General features: G+C 43.3%; 1 protein-coding gene across 2 annotated transcripts in view; it reads right to left on the minus strand.

Moving 5' to 3' along the window:
• Positions 1-19188, minus strand: part of LOC137376531 (ALK tyrosine kinase receptor-like) — a 1023571-nt gene that overhangs the window by 410231 nt on the left and 594152 nt on the right. For both annotated transcript variants that reach the window (XM_068045253.1, XM_068045252.1), the window contains exons 5-6: positions 17014-17147; positions 7430-7561 (exon numbers count right to left, since the gene is read on the minus strand). In XM_068045253.1, the coding sequence (XP_067901354.1) occupies positions 7430-7561; positions 17014-17147 (266 nt within the window). The remainder of the gene's footprint in view (positions 1-7429; positions 7562-17013; positions 17148-19188) is intronic.

Below are 19188 nucleotides of genomic sequence, written 5' to 3' on the forward strand. Positions count from 1 at the left end.
AATTTTCTCAGCCCCGCAACAACACTACAGGAGTTCCTCAGGGCAGTGTCCAAAGCCCAATCATCTTCAGCTGCTTCATGAATGACTTTCCTTCCATCATAAGGTCAGAAGTGGGGCTGTTTGCTATTCATCGGACAATGAAGTAGTCCACACTCACGTAGCAAGACGTGGACAACATCTAGGCTTGGGCTGATAAATGACAAGTAACATTTAAACCATACGCGTGCAACAACAACTCCAACAAGAGAGAGTCAAACCACCTCCACTTGACATTCAATTGCATTCCCATTGCTGAATCACATGCCATCAATATTGTGTGTGTGCCATCGACCAGAAACTTAACTGGACCAGCTACATAGATGCCATGGCTACTACAACAGGTCAGAAGCTGGGTATTAGGCATTTGGCTCAACTCCTGACTCCTCAAAGCCTCTTCACCACTACAAGGCACAAATTGGGAGTGTGATGGAATGGTCTCTACGTGCCTGGATAAGTGCAACTGCAATGGCATTCACGAAGCTCAAATTATTCAAGACAAAGAAATCTGCTTGATCAGAAGCCCATCCACTACCTTAAACATTTACTCCCTCCACCATGGGTACTACACTGCAGCTGCAGTGTATTCTATCGCAGGATGCAAGGCAGCAACTCATGACTGCTTCTACACCTGCCGGACCTGCAATCTCCACCACCTAGATGGACAAGGATAGAGGCTGCTTGGGAACACCATCACCTCCATATTGCCCTTAAAGTCACACACCATCCTGATTTAGACATATATTGCCCTCCTTCATTGTTGCTGGGTCAAAATCCTGTAACTCCTTACTGTGGGAGTATCTTCACTACATGGACTGCAGCAGTCCAATAAGATGGCTCACCACCACCATCTCAAGTGCAACTTGGGATAAGCAATAAAAGCTGGCCTGGCTAGCAAGCCCATATCCCAAGAATGAATTTTTGAAAAGCCAATGAATTGCTTTTCAAGTGCAATCATTGTCGGTTTGCAGGGAAACATGGCAGACAATTTGTGTTCAGCTGGGTTCACAAACAGCAATGAGATAAATGATCAGTTTAATTGGTTCTGACAGTGTTGGCTGAAGGATAAATTTGACTAGTAACCAGGAAAACTAGTAAGTGCAACATCACATCCTTTCAGAGACACTGGCAATGTCTATCCCCATACAGAAAATGTATTTCTGTAAGTTGAACAGAAAGCAATACACTTCTCATTATCAATATAGAGACATGACAAACTGGAGGCAATAAAAAGGTAACAAAGTAAACGGTAATAAAAAGGCAGGAAAAAGCAACAAGAGACATCAGTATGAAAATGATTTTTTGAAAGTGTGTAAGATTCCATTAGGAATTAGTTTGCATATAATTTTATTATGAATTTTTGTACCAGAGATATGAACAGAAATTGATTTCTGCATGACTGTTTCCAAAATGTTTTCATTGCTGAACTAAATAGGCAAGCTCAATGGAATTACAGGAAAATAAAATTACTGAGATTGCTGTAAGGGGCTGATCAGATATATTTGCTTCAATTGATGCAACTTAAGGCAACAATAAAATTCATAAATGAATTTACTTTTGAAACAGATTCAATTTTTAACAGTTTACTCAGTCTCCTTTACTTTCCTCTTGATGAGGATCATCTTGAGGATTATCCTAGATAAAGGCTTTTCATTGTGAACGTAAACAGCTACATTACAAACAATAGAGTTATACGAGGATGGTGAAGCTGGATGTGTTCCATCAAGCCTGTGTGGGTGGGGAGTAGGAGGAAAGGGCTGTTATCGGGGCGAGACCGCCATGTTCAATATAAACATTACTCAGGTTATAACTGTCAGGTTAGATGTAATAGTCACACCTGCCTCTATGCATTACATCGACAAAATATATGTATAAATTGTACATTATTGTGACTTTTAACCAAAGGGTCCACCATAAAATTAAAATGTGAGCCATGCTTTGTAGAGAATGACAAAATATATTCAAAATCTGTAGTAATTTCCACTCCTTGAGCTTTCAGTAGCTGAAAGGCTTCATTGTTTTCTCCTCTCCTGGAGGACTAGGAGCACAATGCCTAATCTTGACAATATTCTCTGTAATGGGAAAAAAGAAGTGCATCCTGTGTCCTATCGCTTAATAAGATCATAAGAAATAGAAGCAGCAGTAGGCCATTCGGCCCCTTAAGCCTACTCCGCCACTCAATACGATCCTGGTTGATCTGATTGTGGCCTTAATTCCACTTTCCTGCCAGCACCCCCCGATAACCCTTCACTCCCTTGGCAATCGAAGATCTGCCTAACTCAGCCTTGAATATATTCAATGACCCAACCTCCACTGCTCTCTGGGGAAGAGAATTCCAAAGATTAATGACCCTTCCTAGCGAAGTGTTTTATCCATTGGAGGAGTCAATGATTTTTTTCCAAAAATATACTGCATTCATAAAAATCTGTAAAAAAAAACATTACAAATCAGTTCCAATTTGACATTCTAGAATGTGCAAAGGAAATCAGTTTCCTTTGATACAGAAAGTGAGTTGCCTCACAACCCTTGCCATTCCATTTTACATGTAATGTACACTTGCAGTACACAGCAAAACCATACTTTGGTGCGTACAGCCTGAGGGGTTTTACACAGGTTCCAACCCCTCAGTTCACTTTGGCGGGAGGACCTTACACAGTGGCTTTTCCCCATTAAGCCTTTGCTGTGGCTGCCCCAAGCTTTAGTGCGTCCCTCAGCACAAAGTCCTGGACTTTGGAAAGTACCAGTCTGCAACACTCGGTTGTTCTTTGCTCTGGAAGACCAGCAAGTTTCGGGCAGAACAAATTGTGTCCTTCACCTAGTTGATGGTCCTCCAGCAGCATTCCTCTTCTTCTTTGGCCTCCTTGTCTCGAGAGACAATGGGTAAGCAGCTGGAGGAGGTCAGTGGTTTGTGGAGCAGCGCCTGGAGTGGCTATAAAGGCCAATTCGAGAGTGACAGCCTCTTCCACAGACGCTGCAGATAAAATTGGTTGTCGGGGCTGTTACACAGTTGACTCTCTCCTTGCACTTCTGTCTTTTTTCCTGCCAACTGCTAAGTCTCTTCCACTCGCCACTCTTTAGCCCCACCTTTATGGTTGTCCGCCAGCTCTGGCGATCACTGGCAACTGACTCCCACAACTTGTGGTCAATGTCACAGGACTTCATGTCGCGTTTGCAGACGTCTTCTTAGTGGAGACATGGACGACCGGTGGGTCTGATACCAGTGATGAGCTCACTGTACAATGCGTCCTTGGGGATCCTGCCATCTTCAATGCGGCTCACATGGCCAAGCCATCTCATGCGCCACTGGCTCAGTAGGGTGTATATGCTGGGGACGTTAGCCACCTAGAGGACTTCTGTGTTGGAGATACGGTCCTGCCACCTGATGCCAAGGATTCTCCGGAGGCAGCAAAGATGAAATGTGTTGAAACATTGCTCTTGGCTGACATACGTTGTCCAGGTCTCGCTGCTGTGGAGCAAGGTACTGAGGACACAGGTTTGAAACACTCGGACTTCTGTGTTCCGTGTCAGTGCGCCATTTTCTCACACTCTCTTGGCCAGTCTGGACTTAGCAGCGGACGCCTTTCCCATGCGCTTGTTGATTTCTGCATTGAGAGACAGGTTACTGGTAATAGTTGAGCCTAGGTAGGTGAACTCGTGAACCATTTCCAAAGCATGGTCGCCAATATTGATGGATGGAGCATTTCTGACGTCCTGTCCCATGATGTTCATTTTCTTGAGGCTGATGGTTAGGCCAAATTCATTGCAGGCAGCCACAATCCTGTCAATGAGTCTCTGCAGACACTCTTCTGTGTGGGATATTAATGCAGCATCGTCAGCAAAGAGGAGCTCCCTGATGAGGACTTTCCGTACTTTGGTCTTCACTCTAAGACGGACAAGGTTGAACAACCTGCCACCTGATCTTGTGCGGAGGAAAATTCTTTCTTCTGAAGACTTGAATGCATGTGAGAGCAGCAGTGAAAAGAAGATCCCAAATAATGTAGTTGCGAGAACACAGCCCTGTTTCACACCACTCAGGATAGCAAAGGGGTCTGATGAGGCACTGCTATGCTGAATTGTGCCTTTCATATTGTCATGGAATGAGGTGATGATACTTGTAGCTTTGGTTGACATCCGATCTTTGCTCGTAGTCTGAAGAGACCACGTCTGCTGACAAGGTCAAAGGCTTTGGTGAGATCAATGAAAGCAACGTACAGGGGCATCTGCTGTTCACGGCATTTCTCCTATAGCTGGTAAAGGGAGAACAGCACGCCAATGGTGGATCGCTCTGCTCGAAAGCCGCACTGTGCCTCAGGGTAGACACGCTCAGCCGGCTTCAGGAGTCTGTTTAAAATGATTCGAGCGAAGACTTTCCCCACTATGCTGAGCAGGGAGGTTCCACGGTAGTTGTTGCAGTCAGCGCGGTCACCCTTGTTCTTATAGAGGGTGATGATATTGGCATCGCGCATGTCCTGTGGTACTGCTCCCTCATCCCAGTACAGGCAAAGCAGTTCATGAAGTGCTGTAAGTATAGCAGGCTTGGCACTCTTGATTATTTCAGGGGTAATACCGTCCTTTCCAGGGCTTTTCCACTGGCAACAGAATCAATGGCATCACTGAGTTCCGATTTTGTGGGCTGTTTGTCCAGCTCATCCATGACTGGCAGAGATTGGGCTGCATTGAGGACGGTATCAGTGACAACATTTTTCCTGGAGTACAGTTCTAGCTAGTGCTCCACCCAGCGGTCCATTTGCGTGCGTTGGTCAATGATCATTTCCCCTGAAGTAGACTTGAGGGGGGTGATCTTCTTGGTGGTTGGCCCAAAAGCTCTCTTAATGCCATCATACATTCCTCTGGTCTGTTCAGAGAGTCATAGAGCTATAAAGCACTGAAACAGTGTCGGAGGCCAGCTGAATACGACTGCATAGGTGTTGCCAGTAGTCATTTGCACAGCGCCTGGCTGATCACCTATAATCAAGACTGATATTGTGCATCATTCCATAAGTTTCTCTTTAGCTGCTATGGATCCAGATTACCTTCAGTAGCCTTACAGTGTAAGGTACCTTATGCAAGCATAGTCACAGCCATTTTAAGTGGATTTATCTCCAGATTACTGACTGCACCAACATATATGTTACCATTATGTCTTTTCATGAGGCTAGTTATGTTAATTACAAAACTTAAGAGTAATAGAAGTTTCTGCAAACTTATGTTTATAAATTTGCATTTTAATTTATGCACTTGATTACCTCACTAATTCCTACCTAATTAGTCAGTCTACCTGGTCATCGCATCATGAGAAGAAATGAACATAGATCAGGTGATTTCTACCAAGAATAGAGGGAGAAAGTCAGAGAGTGCTTTAACCTGCCTCCTCAGCAGCATGGGCAAAGCCCCAGGAGAATTCTGCCTGCCTGCTTCTCAGCTGGGTGTTAGCCAGGTCGGCTTAATGAGGAAAAGAAAAAGCAAAATAACTCACAAAATTGAGTGGGCAAAAGAATAATCCACTGCCTGAAAAAAGTCCTGTGGAGTGGGAAAGTAGCAGTTTGCTGAAGATACGAGGAATGCATAATTGTATTGATTCAAAGGAAAACCATCAATGCAGGAAATCAGTAATGAAAATAGAGATTCCTGGAAATGCACAATAATTCAGTGTCTGAAAGTGAAAGATGGCAAATAATTTGGGTTGTGATCTGTTGTGTCGTGCCAGTGTCCATAGCAGATCTCCTGTGCTGTTACTTATGGTAAATTGGATGGAGTGCTATTTTATAATGACAGAAACCTCAAACCATAGAATACACAATATATTATTTTGCTGTAATAAAAACAGAAAATGCTGGAAATTCTCAGGAGGTCTGACACCATCTGTGAAGAAACAGTGAATGTTTCAGGTCAATGACCTTTCATCAGAACCTAGCTCCTCGTTCTGATGAAAGGTCATTGACCTGAAAAGTTAATTCTGTTTTGCTCTCCACAGATGCTGCCTGACCTCCTGAATATTTCCAGCATTTTCTGTTTTTATTTCAGATTTCCAGCATCCACGGTATTTTACTCTTATATTATTCTGCTGCTCAGGTGGAGATGTGTTGAAGTGGTCTGTTCATAGAGTCATAGAATTATAAAGCACTGAAACAGGGCCTTCGGCCCATCTTGTCTGTGCTGGCCATCAAGCACCTATCTATTCTAATCCCATTTTCCAGCCTGTAGGCCTGTAGCCTTGTATACCATGGCGTTTCAAGGCTCATCTAAATACTTCTTAAATGTTGTGAGGGTTCCTGTCTCTACCACCCCTTCAGGCAGTGCATTCCAGATTCCAACCACCCTCTGGGTGAAAAAACTTTTCCTCAAATCCCCTCGCAACCTCCTGCCCCTTACCTTAAATCTATGCTCCCCGGTTACTGACCCCTCCGCTAAGGGAAAAAGTTTCTTCCTATCTATCCTATCAATGCCCCTCATAATTTTGTATACTTCAATCAGGACCCCCCTTAGCCTTCTCTGCTCTAAGGAAAACAACCCTAGCCTATCCAGTCTCTCTTCACAGCTGAAATGCTCCAGCCCAGACAACATCCTGGTGAATCTCCTCTGCACCATCTCCAGTGCAATCACATCCTTCCTACAGTATGGTGCCCAGAACAGTACACAGTATTCCAGCTGCGGCCTAACTAGCGTTTTATACAGCTCCATCATAACCTCCCTGCTCTTATATTCTATGCCTCAGCTAATAAAGGCAAGTATCCCATATGCCTTCCTAACCACCTTATCTACCTGTGCTGCTGCCTTCAGTGATCTATGGACAAGTTCACCAAGGTCCCTCTGACCCTCTGTACTTCCTAGGGTCCTACCATCCATTGTATATTCCCTTGCCTTGTTAGTCCTCCCAAAATGCCTGACCTCACACTTCTCAGGATTAAATTCCATTTGCCACTGCTCCGCCCATCTTACCAGCCCATCTATATCGTCCTGTAATCTAGGGCTTTCCTCCTCACTATTTACGACACCACCAATTTTCGTGTCATCTGTTCCTTCAAGATTTCAAAATATAATTGCTGGCAGTAAACACAGCCTGAGGTCAGTGAGAGTTCCATTGTTGTTTAGTGAGGGAAGTTTTCAGATTTAAAAGTGCTTAGAAATATGTGATTCAGATACACCAGCATGAAATAGCTGTCCTTTTTCACTGCATGTTAATACTTTGATACTTTGAAGTGTGACATGCTCTCTCCAAATTTTTATACAGATAGATGTAATTTTACTTTCAAGAAGAGCGACCAATATAAATTTAAATCAAAAAAATTCTGCTACTGTAACAAAATGGCAGGACTGGAACTGTTTAAACATCCAACACACAGCATCAACAGTGACCTTAGCATGCATGTGAAATAAAGATGAATGAACTCACTGCACACCGCTCCTTCATCATCAGCTTTGCTGCAGTCGATGCTGAAATCACAGAGCTGCCTCAGTTTAATAGATACCCCATTCTGACAGATGAATGATCCCTCGAGTGTTGTCCTAGAGCCTGTCAAAGGACCTAAAATATAACCACAAATGGAATAGTACATAAAATGCATTTTATTCTGTATCATAACATGAGTGATTGATAGGTCTTTATTGTACAGCTTCTGTGGAATAAGATGACTGTTACAGGGTTGCCTTTGAGAGGACAGAAAAAACACAGCTTCTCACAACATATAGTATTACTGATTATGTGTATCTAGGAAGACCAGAAGAAGAGGGAAACAGATTGCATAGACTATATGAGTGAAGAACAGTGGTTAATTTTAAGAAGGCCTCAAAATAAGATAACAGCATCTGAACTACTGATCCAAACAGGTGGAAATCACATGAATTATAAATAGTGGAAAAGCAGGTGGGTAACAAGAATAACAACTTACATCTATTTACAATCCTAAACACAGAAAATTTCCCCCAGGCGCTTCACAAAGACTTAAAGAGAAACAGGTGTTGTGCCAAAAAATAAAAAATTAGGATTGGTGAAGGAGGTAAATTTTAAAGGAGGTCATAAAGGAACAGAGGGAGATGGAGGGGTTTAAGGGAGGATATTCCAGAGCATGTGACCCGGCAGCTGAAAACATAGCGTCAATGCTGGACAAAGGGTAATGGACAAGAGGCAGAAGTCACAGGAACAAAATGTATGGAAGGAGGTGTTGCAAAGCTCGAAGTTATAGAGATTGAAAGGGGTGAGGCCATGGAGAGATTTAAACTCAAGGAAGAGTATCTTAATTTAAGGTATTGTAAACAAGATAAGTCAGCAAAGATAACAACAACAGGCAAGCGGGACTTGGAGCGTATTAGAATAAAGACAGCAGAGTTTTGGATGATCAAAAGGTTATGTAGGGTAGAAGATGGGAGGCTAGCCAGGAGAGTGTTGGAGTAATTGAATCTAGAGATGACAAAGTGATGAATGAAGGTTTCAGTAACTGATGAGATGAGGTGGGGCAGGGCTGGATCACATTACGGAAGTTGAATTAAGCAGTATTTGTAATGGAGAGGATATGAGGGCAGAAACTGAGTTTGGGGTCAACCAGGATGCCAAGGTTGTAAACAATCTGGGACAGAGACCAGGAAAGTGAATAGTTTGTGCTATTGACTGAAGATGATAGCTTCAGTCTTCTGAAGGTTTAGCTAGAGGAAATTATCAACTATCCAAAAATGGATGTTGGACAAATAGTTTGATAACATCGGAGCAGTAGAGCTTGTGGGGAGATGGAGCTGGATGTCATCAGCTTATGTCTGTGGCTGAAGTAGCCAAGGAGAAGCATGCAGATGAGGAAGAGGAGGGGGCCAAGAATGGATCCTTTAGGGGTGGGGAATGGGAAGAAGATATTAGAGATGCTCTAGTTATGATCAGACAGATAAAAATGGAACTACATGAAGGCAGCCCCACTGAGCTGGACAGTGGAAGAGAGGCACTGAAGGAGGATGGTATAATTGAACTTGTTGAATGCTGCAGAGAGGTCGAGGAGGACAAAGAAATTTGCCACAGTTTGTGACTTTACTTCGAGCCATTTCAATGATGTGGAACAGGCAGTAACCTGATTGAATTGTAAGAGAGAAAGGCATGAATCTAAGCAGTAACAAGATACACAAGGATTTAGAAAAAAGATTGTAAAGTTGGAGGAGGGACAGTTAGTGGCTGCAGAGAGTTTCAGGATATTTTTTGAAGGTGAAGATTTTGAAGATGAAGAAGTGATGATGGTGATTTTTAAATAGAGAGCAACGGTGCCAGAGAAGAGGCTACCATTTGCAATATCAGCTAAGATGGGAAGCAGGAAGGGAATTTGAATGGTCAGGTGTTTAGCAGGAATGGGTACAGAAGATAAAAGGCCTATACACAGTCGGACATCCCTCCTCATTTGAGGATCTCAAACAGAGTGTTCAGGGGATTCTTAACTTCATATATAAGAAAAAAAAGGACTTGCATTTACATAGCACCTTTCACAACCTCAGGACAGCCCAAAGTGCTTTCCAGCCAATGAAATACTTCTGATGTGTAGATACTGTTGTAATGTAGGAAACATGGCAGTTCATGGGCTGGATTTAGTGAGCCTGTCAGTGGTCCAGATACCGTCCCCGCTCATCACATGTGCGGCCATCCCACTGCGATCATGTGACAGGCAGCCAATTGTAATAATGAAGGCGCAGGGCCGGCCAATTTCGTGACAGGTGTGGGATTTGAGGCGCTGAATACGGTGTCATACCTCTCTCCTTTTTAGGGATTGCATGTGGCTATGCAGGAGGAAGTGGGACATGGGGAGGGAGGCACTTCAAAGGCGCTGGCAGAGGGATGGGGAATGGGAAGAGAAGACAGATGCATGGCTGCATCTTGACCACAGGCCATCTTCTTTCACAGCTCACCTCCATTAACTCCCCTGAGAGCTGACAGGAGGATGAGCTATATAGTAGACCCCAGTAGGGGACGAGGGGCTGCCACTAACAGAACTGTCACGTTGATCACTCTGCGAAGTATGACTATCTCCCATTTTCCACTTGTAGGACAAGAGGGCCCAAAACAGGAGGAAGAAAGCCCGGACTGGCAGAGGCATCCCAGACATCAGGCCTCTCTCCACAGCTGAGAAGGCACTTGAATTAACGGGGACCCAGGGCGGCTGCTCAATAGTGGATGGTGAGACTGGAGACTCTATTACAAAGGGATGTAATTCCACCTCTGAGGAGGATCAGGAGTCAGAGGTTGAACCATCACATGACTCTCCTGCACCTTCCACCAATGCGGATACTTTCACCTCAATGGGTTTGTGTTTGGCTGTAGAGTCGGGGTCACAAGCTGTTGAGAGCACCGCACATGTGCCTGAGCAGCTGGCTGAGGCTGAGACAGTTGAAGCCTCTGACAGTCAGAGGACTTTGGGTGGCCAGGCCTAAGCTGAGCCCCAGGCTGATGACGAGCATCTGTTGTCGTCAGCACAGTGCACGCTGGAGTTGCAGAGAGAGGTAAAGCAACGTCAGGCACAGATGCCAGAGGACTTGCGCAGCCATGAGCGGATGTATGAAGGTGTCCATCCATGCCATGGGTGCTGCCATGTCTCAGGCATGTAAGCACATGGCTTCCTCCATCGAGAGGTTGGTGAATCTCATGGAGAACCAGATCCCAAAATGTGCATAGACCTGCACACCATTGCCTTGGCCACGAGCTCAATGCAGCAGTGGCAAGACAAGAGAAGGACGAGGCTCCTGGAGCCCTCTCCAGTTCCTCGTCTTTCTCTGGTCAGCAGGGAGGTTCAAGTGAGCTTTGAAAGGGAGGACGAGAGGCTCATCTCCCCATCTGGGGGCTCCTCTCAAGGTGCTCTGAGTGTGGACAGCGGCTCTTCAGCCCAGTTCCAGTAGCCACGATGCCTGAGGAGCGTCCTGCACCAGTGCAGGAAACCCTCAGGCAGACAGGGTCCTCCAGGCATCAGGCAGCCAGAGGACAACTGCCGAAGTCATCACAGGCCAAAGGGCTTGATCAGCACCCTGCCTCCAGCCCAGCTGCTAACGCTGGAGTCACACCTTGCAGAAGCACACGAAAACATATAAACAAATCACCTAATCACACTTTGGCTTTCACAAGTGTTTGAAATTTGCCATTTGTTTTGTCTTACAAATTTTTTTTGTTTTTGAAATTGACTTTCACTGTGGAAAAATTATTATTCTATCATGCCTTAATTGTGAGCTGCTGACTTCACTCTTTCGCATTAGTAACTGTCAATGTTGGTTCAGCCCTCATTTGATTAGCGTCTCCTATGGGCCATAGCGCGTGGTTCAGCTGAGCGCTAGGCACCGAAGACAAGTGGAAAGAAGGTGACAGAATGAATGCACTGAGGTCAGTCTTTATTGATTTTAATCTGAGAGGCCATCATGGTGGCTGGATGCCGGTCAGAATGAGATTGTCTCTTGCTTCCCGGGCCCATCGCTCAATGTGCCTGGCCTCCAGTGCAAGTGGTTCAACGTCCAGTGCTACCTGCTCATCACTCTCCTCCATGTCCTCCTCGTCTGTGGAAGAGTGGCATTCATTCGTACAAGAACACAAGAAATAGGAGCAGCTGTAGACCATATGGCCCAGCGAGCCTGCTCTGCCATTCAAAACGACCATGGCTGATATTAGGATTTAACTCCATTTTCCCGTCCACTCCCTATTTCCCTTGATTCCCTGAGAGACCAAAAATCTATTTCTCCCAGCCTTAAATGTATTCAACGATGGAGCATTCACAACCCTCTGGGGTAGAGAATTCCAAAGATTCAGAACCCTTTGAGTGAAGTAATTTCTCCTCATCTCAGTCCTAAATGATCGGCCCCTTATCCTGAGACTGTGCTCTCGTGTTTTAGATTCCCCGACCAGCGGAAACAATCTCTCAGTGTCTACCCTATCCAGCCCCTTTAGAATCTTGTATGTTTCAATGAGATTACCTTTCAATCTTCTAAACGCTAGAGAATACAGGCCCAATTTACTCAGCCTCTCATCATAGGTCAACCCTCTCATCCCAGGGACCAATCTAGTGAACCTTCATTGTACTGCCTCCAGTGCAAGTATATCCTTTCTTAAATGTGGAGACCAAAACTGCACACAGTATTCCAGGTGTGGTCTCACCAAAACCCTGTACAATTGTAACAATACTTCCTTATTCCTGTATTCCAATCCCCTTGGAATAAAGGCCAACATGCCATTTGCCTTCCTAATTGCTTGCAGCACCTGCAAGTTAACTTACTGCTTTCCTTGTACAAGCACCCCCAAGACTCTTCGAACATCTACACTTACAAGCTTCACACCTTTTAGAAAATATTCTGCTTTTCCATTCTTACCACCAAAGTGCATAACTTCACACTTCCCTACATGACACTCCATCTGCTGTCTTGTTGCCCACTCACTTAACCTGTCTATATCTCTTTGCAGCCTCTCTGTGTCCTCTCCACAGCTTACCTTTCCACCTACCTTTGTATCATTAGCAAACTTACATACATTACTCTTTGTCTCTTCATCTAAGTCATTAATATAGATTGTAAATGGCTGAGGCCCCAGCACTGATTCTTGCGGCACTCCACTATTTACTGCCTTCCAACTTGAAAATGCCCCGTTTATGCCCACTCATTGCTTCCTGTCTGTTAACCAATCAGCTATATGTGCTAATATATTACCCCCATCTCCATGAGCCCTTATCTTGCCAATTAATCTTATCGAATGCCTTTTGGAAATCCAGCTATACTATATCTAGTGGTTCCCCTTTATCTACCCTACTAGTTACATGTCCTCTACATGCAAGACCTCCCCGCCTCTGCAATGCTAGATTGTGCAGAGTACACCAGATCATCACGATACGCGAGATCCTCACTGGGACATTCTTCAGGGCTCCACAGGATCGATCCAGGCACCGGAATCTCATCTTCAATAGACCAATGGCCTGCTCAATGGTTCTTGGGTGGAGCCGTGGCAAATGTTATACCTCTACTCTGCTGTAGTGAGAAGGTTCCTCACAGGCCTGAGGAGCTATGTCTTCAATGGGTAAACCTTGTCTCGAGAATATATCCCTGAAGGCGAGCGGGGGGCGGAGAAACTGTGGCACCTGGGACAGTCGAAGTATGTAGGTGACGTGGTTGTTTCCCGGGAAGTGGGCACACACCTGCAGGAAGCGCTGTCAGTTGTTGCAGACCAACTGAATGTTGATGGAATGGAAGCCCTTCCTGTTGATGAAGGCAGCTGGTTGGTCCGTTGGGGCTTTGATGGCCATATGCATGCAATCTATCACACTTTGCACCTGGGGAAATCTAGCGATGGGCTCGAATCCAATGGCCCTCTCAGCCTGACTGTCAGAGTTGGTCCGGTAGTGCACATAGTCACCGGCCCTCTTGAGCAGGGCATTGATCACTTCCTTGATGCAGCAGTGGGCTGCAGCCTGGGAGACTCCACACATGTCTCCAGTGGATCCTTGGAATGATCATGACATGTAAAAGTTGAATGCCACAGTGATCTTCAAGGCTACTGGCATAGAGTGACCACCAAATCCCATAGGTTGCATTAGTTGGTGACGGCCTCCCTGGAGAGCCGTTACCTTCGCTGACAACGACGCTCAGACATTTGGAGGTAGCTGAATCAAGTCTGGTATACTCTCTGGCGCAGGTCGGCCCTTTTCAGCCAAAACAAAGCCCCCCACTCTGACAGACCAACCAACACCAAGCACCCCCTTGCAGACCACCCAATAACAAGCTCACGCGGTACTGCCATCTGAGACCAAGCTCATCCAAGCAAAGCGCACAGCACTGCAGTCCAACAATGGCCTCCGCTCCCCCTCTTCCCCTATCCAGTGCTGGACATGGCTGCTTACCCATCGTGGCACTGAGGCCTCGCCTCGGTGCTGCCAGCTTTCAATGGCCAGGGATCTAAAGGCACATGAGGGCCACCCGTCATCCACCCGTCATCCACTTAATTCCAAGCCCCCCACTGAATTGTGATCAATTATATGCTAATGTATTAAAACTAACTGTTCTACAATTTAAATTTCACTCCCATCGTTTCTGGGCAGCGACACAACATTGGTGCTTTCCCATCGCTGACTAAATCTAGAACCGACCTCAAGTCAGATTTCTGGGCGGACTCATCCAACACTATTCTCCGCACCCCCCACGCTTCCATTCCCGCTCCAAACCAGCTCACTAAATTCAGCCCAATATGTGCACAGCAAGGACCCACAAACAGCAATGTGATAATGTGATAATCTGTTTTGTGATATTGGTTGAGGACTAAATATTGGGAACTACTCTTCATCGAAATAATGCCATGGGATCTCTTACATTCACTTGAGAGAGCAGGCAGGTTGACCTTGCAACAAACTTTTTACAATAGGAAGTAGAAAAGAAAAAACAGGACTCCAGAAATGTGTTAAAATAGGAATTGCAATTAAGTGAGGTTCAAATAAATGGGTATAAGAGTACAACAATTTCACCTTTTTAGGCCACCCAAAGGGTTATTCATAGGAGAGAGGACACAACTTTAACTTTGACTTCATGACTGAGATTGAAATCTCATCAGTGTTTAAGTATTAGTGCAGCGTTGAAGTAGTGGAGAATTACGTTATATTAATGAATCATGTTGTAATATTCATGAAATATGTCATAGTACAGTATCAGTGAATTTATTGCAATAATGATGGTATTGTTGCATTAATGAAGTATGCTGCAGTATCAGGGAAGTATGTCGCATACATGACAAGTTAGAAAATTGACAAATGTTAATGAACAGTTCCAAATAGTTGTAATAACCTACAAAAGCTGATAATTCAAATAACAGCAAAACAGGCCTGTACATAATGCTGTGAGCAGAGCCACTGCTTTACAGTGATGGAATGAGTAAAATTACGTTCCTCACATGAGCTTCCAGGATTTTCACTGGCTTTTCATGAACACATTTCATAATTCAACCCCTTTCCTTCAAAAAAGTAAATGTAATGGCCTTTCCTATGACTTGAAAACAAGTGGTTATGCTGAGAGTGCAGTGGGATCTAAACTGGTTGTAACTTAAGCTGCAGGAATACTGAACGAATGCATGTACTTATATTGTAAAGAAAAACTAAAGTACACACAAAGGCATTTCTGCAATGGGTGATTTAGATGTTTTTGAAGGGAATTTGAGCTCCGAAGATGCATGATTTATTTTCTAGTAGGCGAGCAACACACCTCCTCAGCAAATGTTACTTATTGGCCCTCTTCTGGTGCATTTTCCAGCACTTTCAAGTGAACTGTGTTCACAACAACAGTTCGTGCTAATTAACACAGAACATAGTGCTCAAACGATAAACCCTCTCTTCTTGTAATAGAGTACAGAGGTCACAAATTCAAAAGAAAGACCAAGATGCATAATCTGCTTAACTATCTATCTACTATTAGTGAGACCCAAATATGCCACCCAATCTTTGTACAAATATTTGCCATTTGTGCAGAGCACCAAGGATTCACAGTTAACTATTGTGCATGCACAAAAGCTTTGTGTATTCATGCAAGGAAAATTTAGGGCAGTCTGGTTGATTTTAACAGAAAGTGCCTTCAGCCATTATAAGTGCTAATTTCAATTAACAAACATGACACATTGACAGGGCTGGGGAAATACTGACTATTACAGTAAAATATATATAGTTGACATCTATGATGCTGTATTAGTGAAGCACGTTGTAGTGTTGGTGCATTAGGTTGTAGCATTGGTAAAACAGACTGTAAAACTAGTAAAAACTGTGTGTTAGTTCAGTATGGTGTTTCAGTATTAATGAAGCCAGTCTATTGTACAAGCAAATATGTTGAAGCATTAGTGAAACATGTAATACTGATGAACTATGCTGTAGTACTGATGAGGTACACGGTAACTTGAGTATGCATTGGAGCATTAATAAAGCACCTTGTCTTAGTGAAGCATATCACAATATTAGAGAAACCTGTTGAAGTATTATGCATTAGTGCGTTGTTGTATGAGTGATGTATTTTTATTAATTAAATATGTCACAGTATTAGTGAAATATATTATAGCATCAATGAAGAATATTTAGTAATGGTGAAGCATACTGAAGTATATTGAAGCACTCATGATGTATTTTACGTACCAATAAAGCAATTTCAAACAGCAGTGAAGCATGTTGAGTATTAATGCATAATGAAGAATTAGTGAACATGCTGAAGCACTAAAGAGATAGGATGAAGTCTTAATAACTGGTTCTAAATATGAATATATTGCACTATAGTATTAGTCAAGTATGTTGAAGCATTAGGAAAATACATGATATCAATTAAACATGTTGATTTACACTGTAGTTTTAGTGATACATGTTGGAATATTAATAAGGTATAACGTAGGCATATTCAATACTAATGAGGTCTGAAATAGTATTCATAAAGTATTCTGAATGATATTGTATTATTGGTGGATATGTTCAAATATTAAATTATGGTGAAGTTAGTAATAAAGTAAAAGTAATGATATGGTTGAAACACTGAATTACATTGAAGCAATAATAAAGTACAATTAGTGAATTATGTTCTGATATTCTTGAAGTATGTTGATGCAATAACAAGGTATGCTGTAGCATTTATAAAGAATGTTGCAAATGCTGTATAATTTAAAACTAGTGAAGAATCTAAATTTTAGTAAATAATCTGTATTAATTTTAGCGATGCTAGCAAATAGCCTTAATATGTGGATTTTCAATTAAGATTTTGGTCTTTTGAACAGAGAAATGTCTGAATGGGGAATGTGCATTAGTAATTAGTCCTTTCTCCTTCCTTTCCTCCATTAATGGACTCTGAAGGCTCACTACTTCCAGTGGAAGGTAATCAAGGTAATTGATTAAAAAAGAAAAATTACTTGCAAAAAGAAAACAAAAAGTGCCATGTAAATGTTCATTATTAACGGATTTTAAGTATTCCATTTGCTGCTGACAGTATTAGAAACTCATCTCTTTAGCACTTTGCTGTTGAGCAAACCTGAGCATTTACCTTCATTGCAGCTTTTCAGGATAATTGAGTCTACAGCTGCCAGCTCCCAGCTTCTTCTGCTGTTTCCTCTATATTCCAAAGAGATCCGGAAAGACTCTTCCAAGCGTCCTACTCTCCCCTGAAGCAGTGTCCATCTGTTCCAGTCATAAATATGTATCATAGAGAAAGAGAGAGTGAGAAAAAACACTGAATCAGACCAGCACAGCCACAACATACTTTTAATTCAAGGCTGAGTTGCATGGATTTATATCAAAGTACCTTTCACCTCATTCCAGTATTGACTCTGCACAGTCACTGATAAAAGAGACAGAATTCACATAGGGATGGTGGTATTTTGGCATTAGTCCATGAACAGGTCTTTAAAACTACATTTTGTATTAGACCCCATAATATAATACAACAAAACACATCAGTAGGAATTTTCCTCTGATACACGGCCTCAAATTGGTGGCATAAAGGAAAAATGGGTTGAGAAGTTTCCTTCCCGCCCACTTGCAGACATCTCAGCCACTTGACCCCTCACTGCCCCACTAAATTTAGTTTAGAGATACAGCACTGAAACAGGCCCTTCGGCCCACCGAGTCTGTGCCGACCATCAACCACCCATTTATACTAATCCTACACTAATCCCACATTCCTACCACATCCCCACCTGTCCCTATATTTCCCTACCACCTACCTATTCTAGGGGCAATTTATAATGGCCAATTAACCTATCAACCTGCAAGTCTTTGGCATGTGGGAGGAAACAGGAGCACCCGGAGGAAACACACGCAGACACAGGGAGAACTTGCAAACTCCACACAGGCAGTACCCAGAATTGAACCCGGGTCGCTGGAGCTGTGAGGCTGCAGTGCTAACCACTGCGCCACTGTGCCGCCCAAATGGTCGCTGATTTCCCCACCTCCCTACTGAGGTACTGCTGACTGCAGGTAACATCGCAAAACAGATTATGGTTCCAGCTGGGGCAATGCAGGAAAACCATCAATTGTCCTGATGGATGAAAAGGGCCTGATAATAGTCAAGCCTACGTACCTTCTGACCATACCTGAACCAGAAGAGGCAGCAGCTCATTCAAACCTTTTAAAAAATTGTAACAGAAATCCTTGAGGTACTTCCATCCCATTTAAAAGCAGCTCCTCCTTGTGGCACCCATTATAGTACTGCCACATTTTTCGCCCTGCCCATGTTGGATTCCCTTCATGTGGTGTAAATACTATTAGAAGCCTACCTTGCATGTTGAATGATCACTGATCCAGGAAAATGGGACAGGTTACAGTGGAGTTGAGGCAATGGCAGAAGTCCCATTCCAACCCACCACCAACATTTGAACATACGAATTAGGAGCAGGAGTAGGCCACTCGGCCCTTCGAGCCTGCTCTGCCATTCAACAAGTTCATGGCTGAACTGATTACTCCACATTTCCACTTACCCCCAATAACCTTTCACCCCCTTGCTTTATCAAGAAACTATCTACCTCTGCCTTAAAAATATTCAAAGACTCTTCTTCCACCACCTTTTGAGGAAGAGAATTCCAAAGACTCACGATCCTCTGAGAGAAAAAATTTCTCCTCATCTCTGTCTTAAATGGGCAACCCCTAATTTTTAAACAGTGATCCCTAGTTCTAGATTCTCCCACAAGGGGAAACATCCTTTCCTCATCCACCCTGTCAATACCCCTCAGGATCACCAGTAGCAAAACCGCATCACAGAGAAATCTATGTAGTCTCTAATTGGATTCAATACTTTAAAATATTTAATGTATGCAGCATGTCTGAGCACAAAGAAATGGATGATTTCAGTCAGTTAAACATCGGAGTGTTCAAATGTTGCTGAATATTATTTTGGTTTGTTTCTGAGATGATTAAATGATCAAGGAACATAATGCAAAATAGTAAAATATTTTACAGGCACATAAATAAAGTCATGATGGGAATAGGGCCACTTAATGATGCAAGAGATAATATCACAGGCAACGCTAGAGAAATGGTAGAATCATTAAATGATTACTTTGCTCCAGGAAAACTGGACAGGTGGACATGACATTGGATGATGAGATTAGAAATTAGATAATTATTTTAATAAAAAGAGGTGAACTATTAAATAAGCTAATCAAAGAGGATAAAACCCTTTATCCAGACGGATTACATCCACTCATTTTAAAAGAATCTAGGG

This window comes from Heterodontus francisci, chromosome 13 (genome assembly GCF_036365525.1).
Source record: "Heterodontus francisci isolate sHetFra1 chromosome 13, sHetFra1.hap1, whole genome shotgun sequence".
NCBI classification, from domain to species: Eukaryota; Metazoa; Chordata; class Chondrichthyes; order Heterodontiformes; family Heterodontidae; genus Heterodontus; species Heterodontus francisci.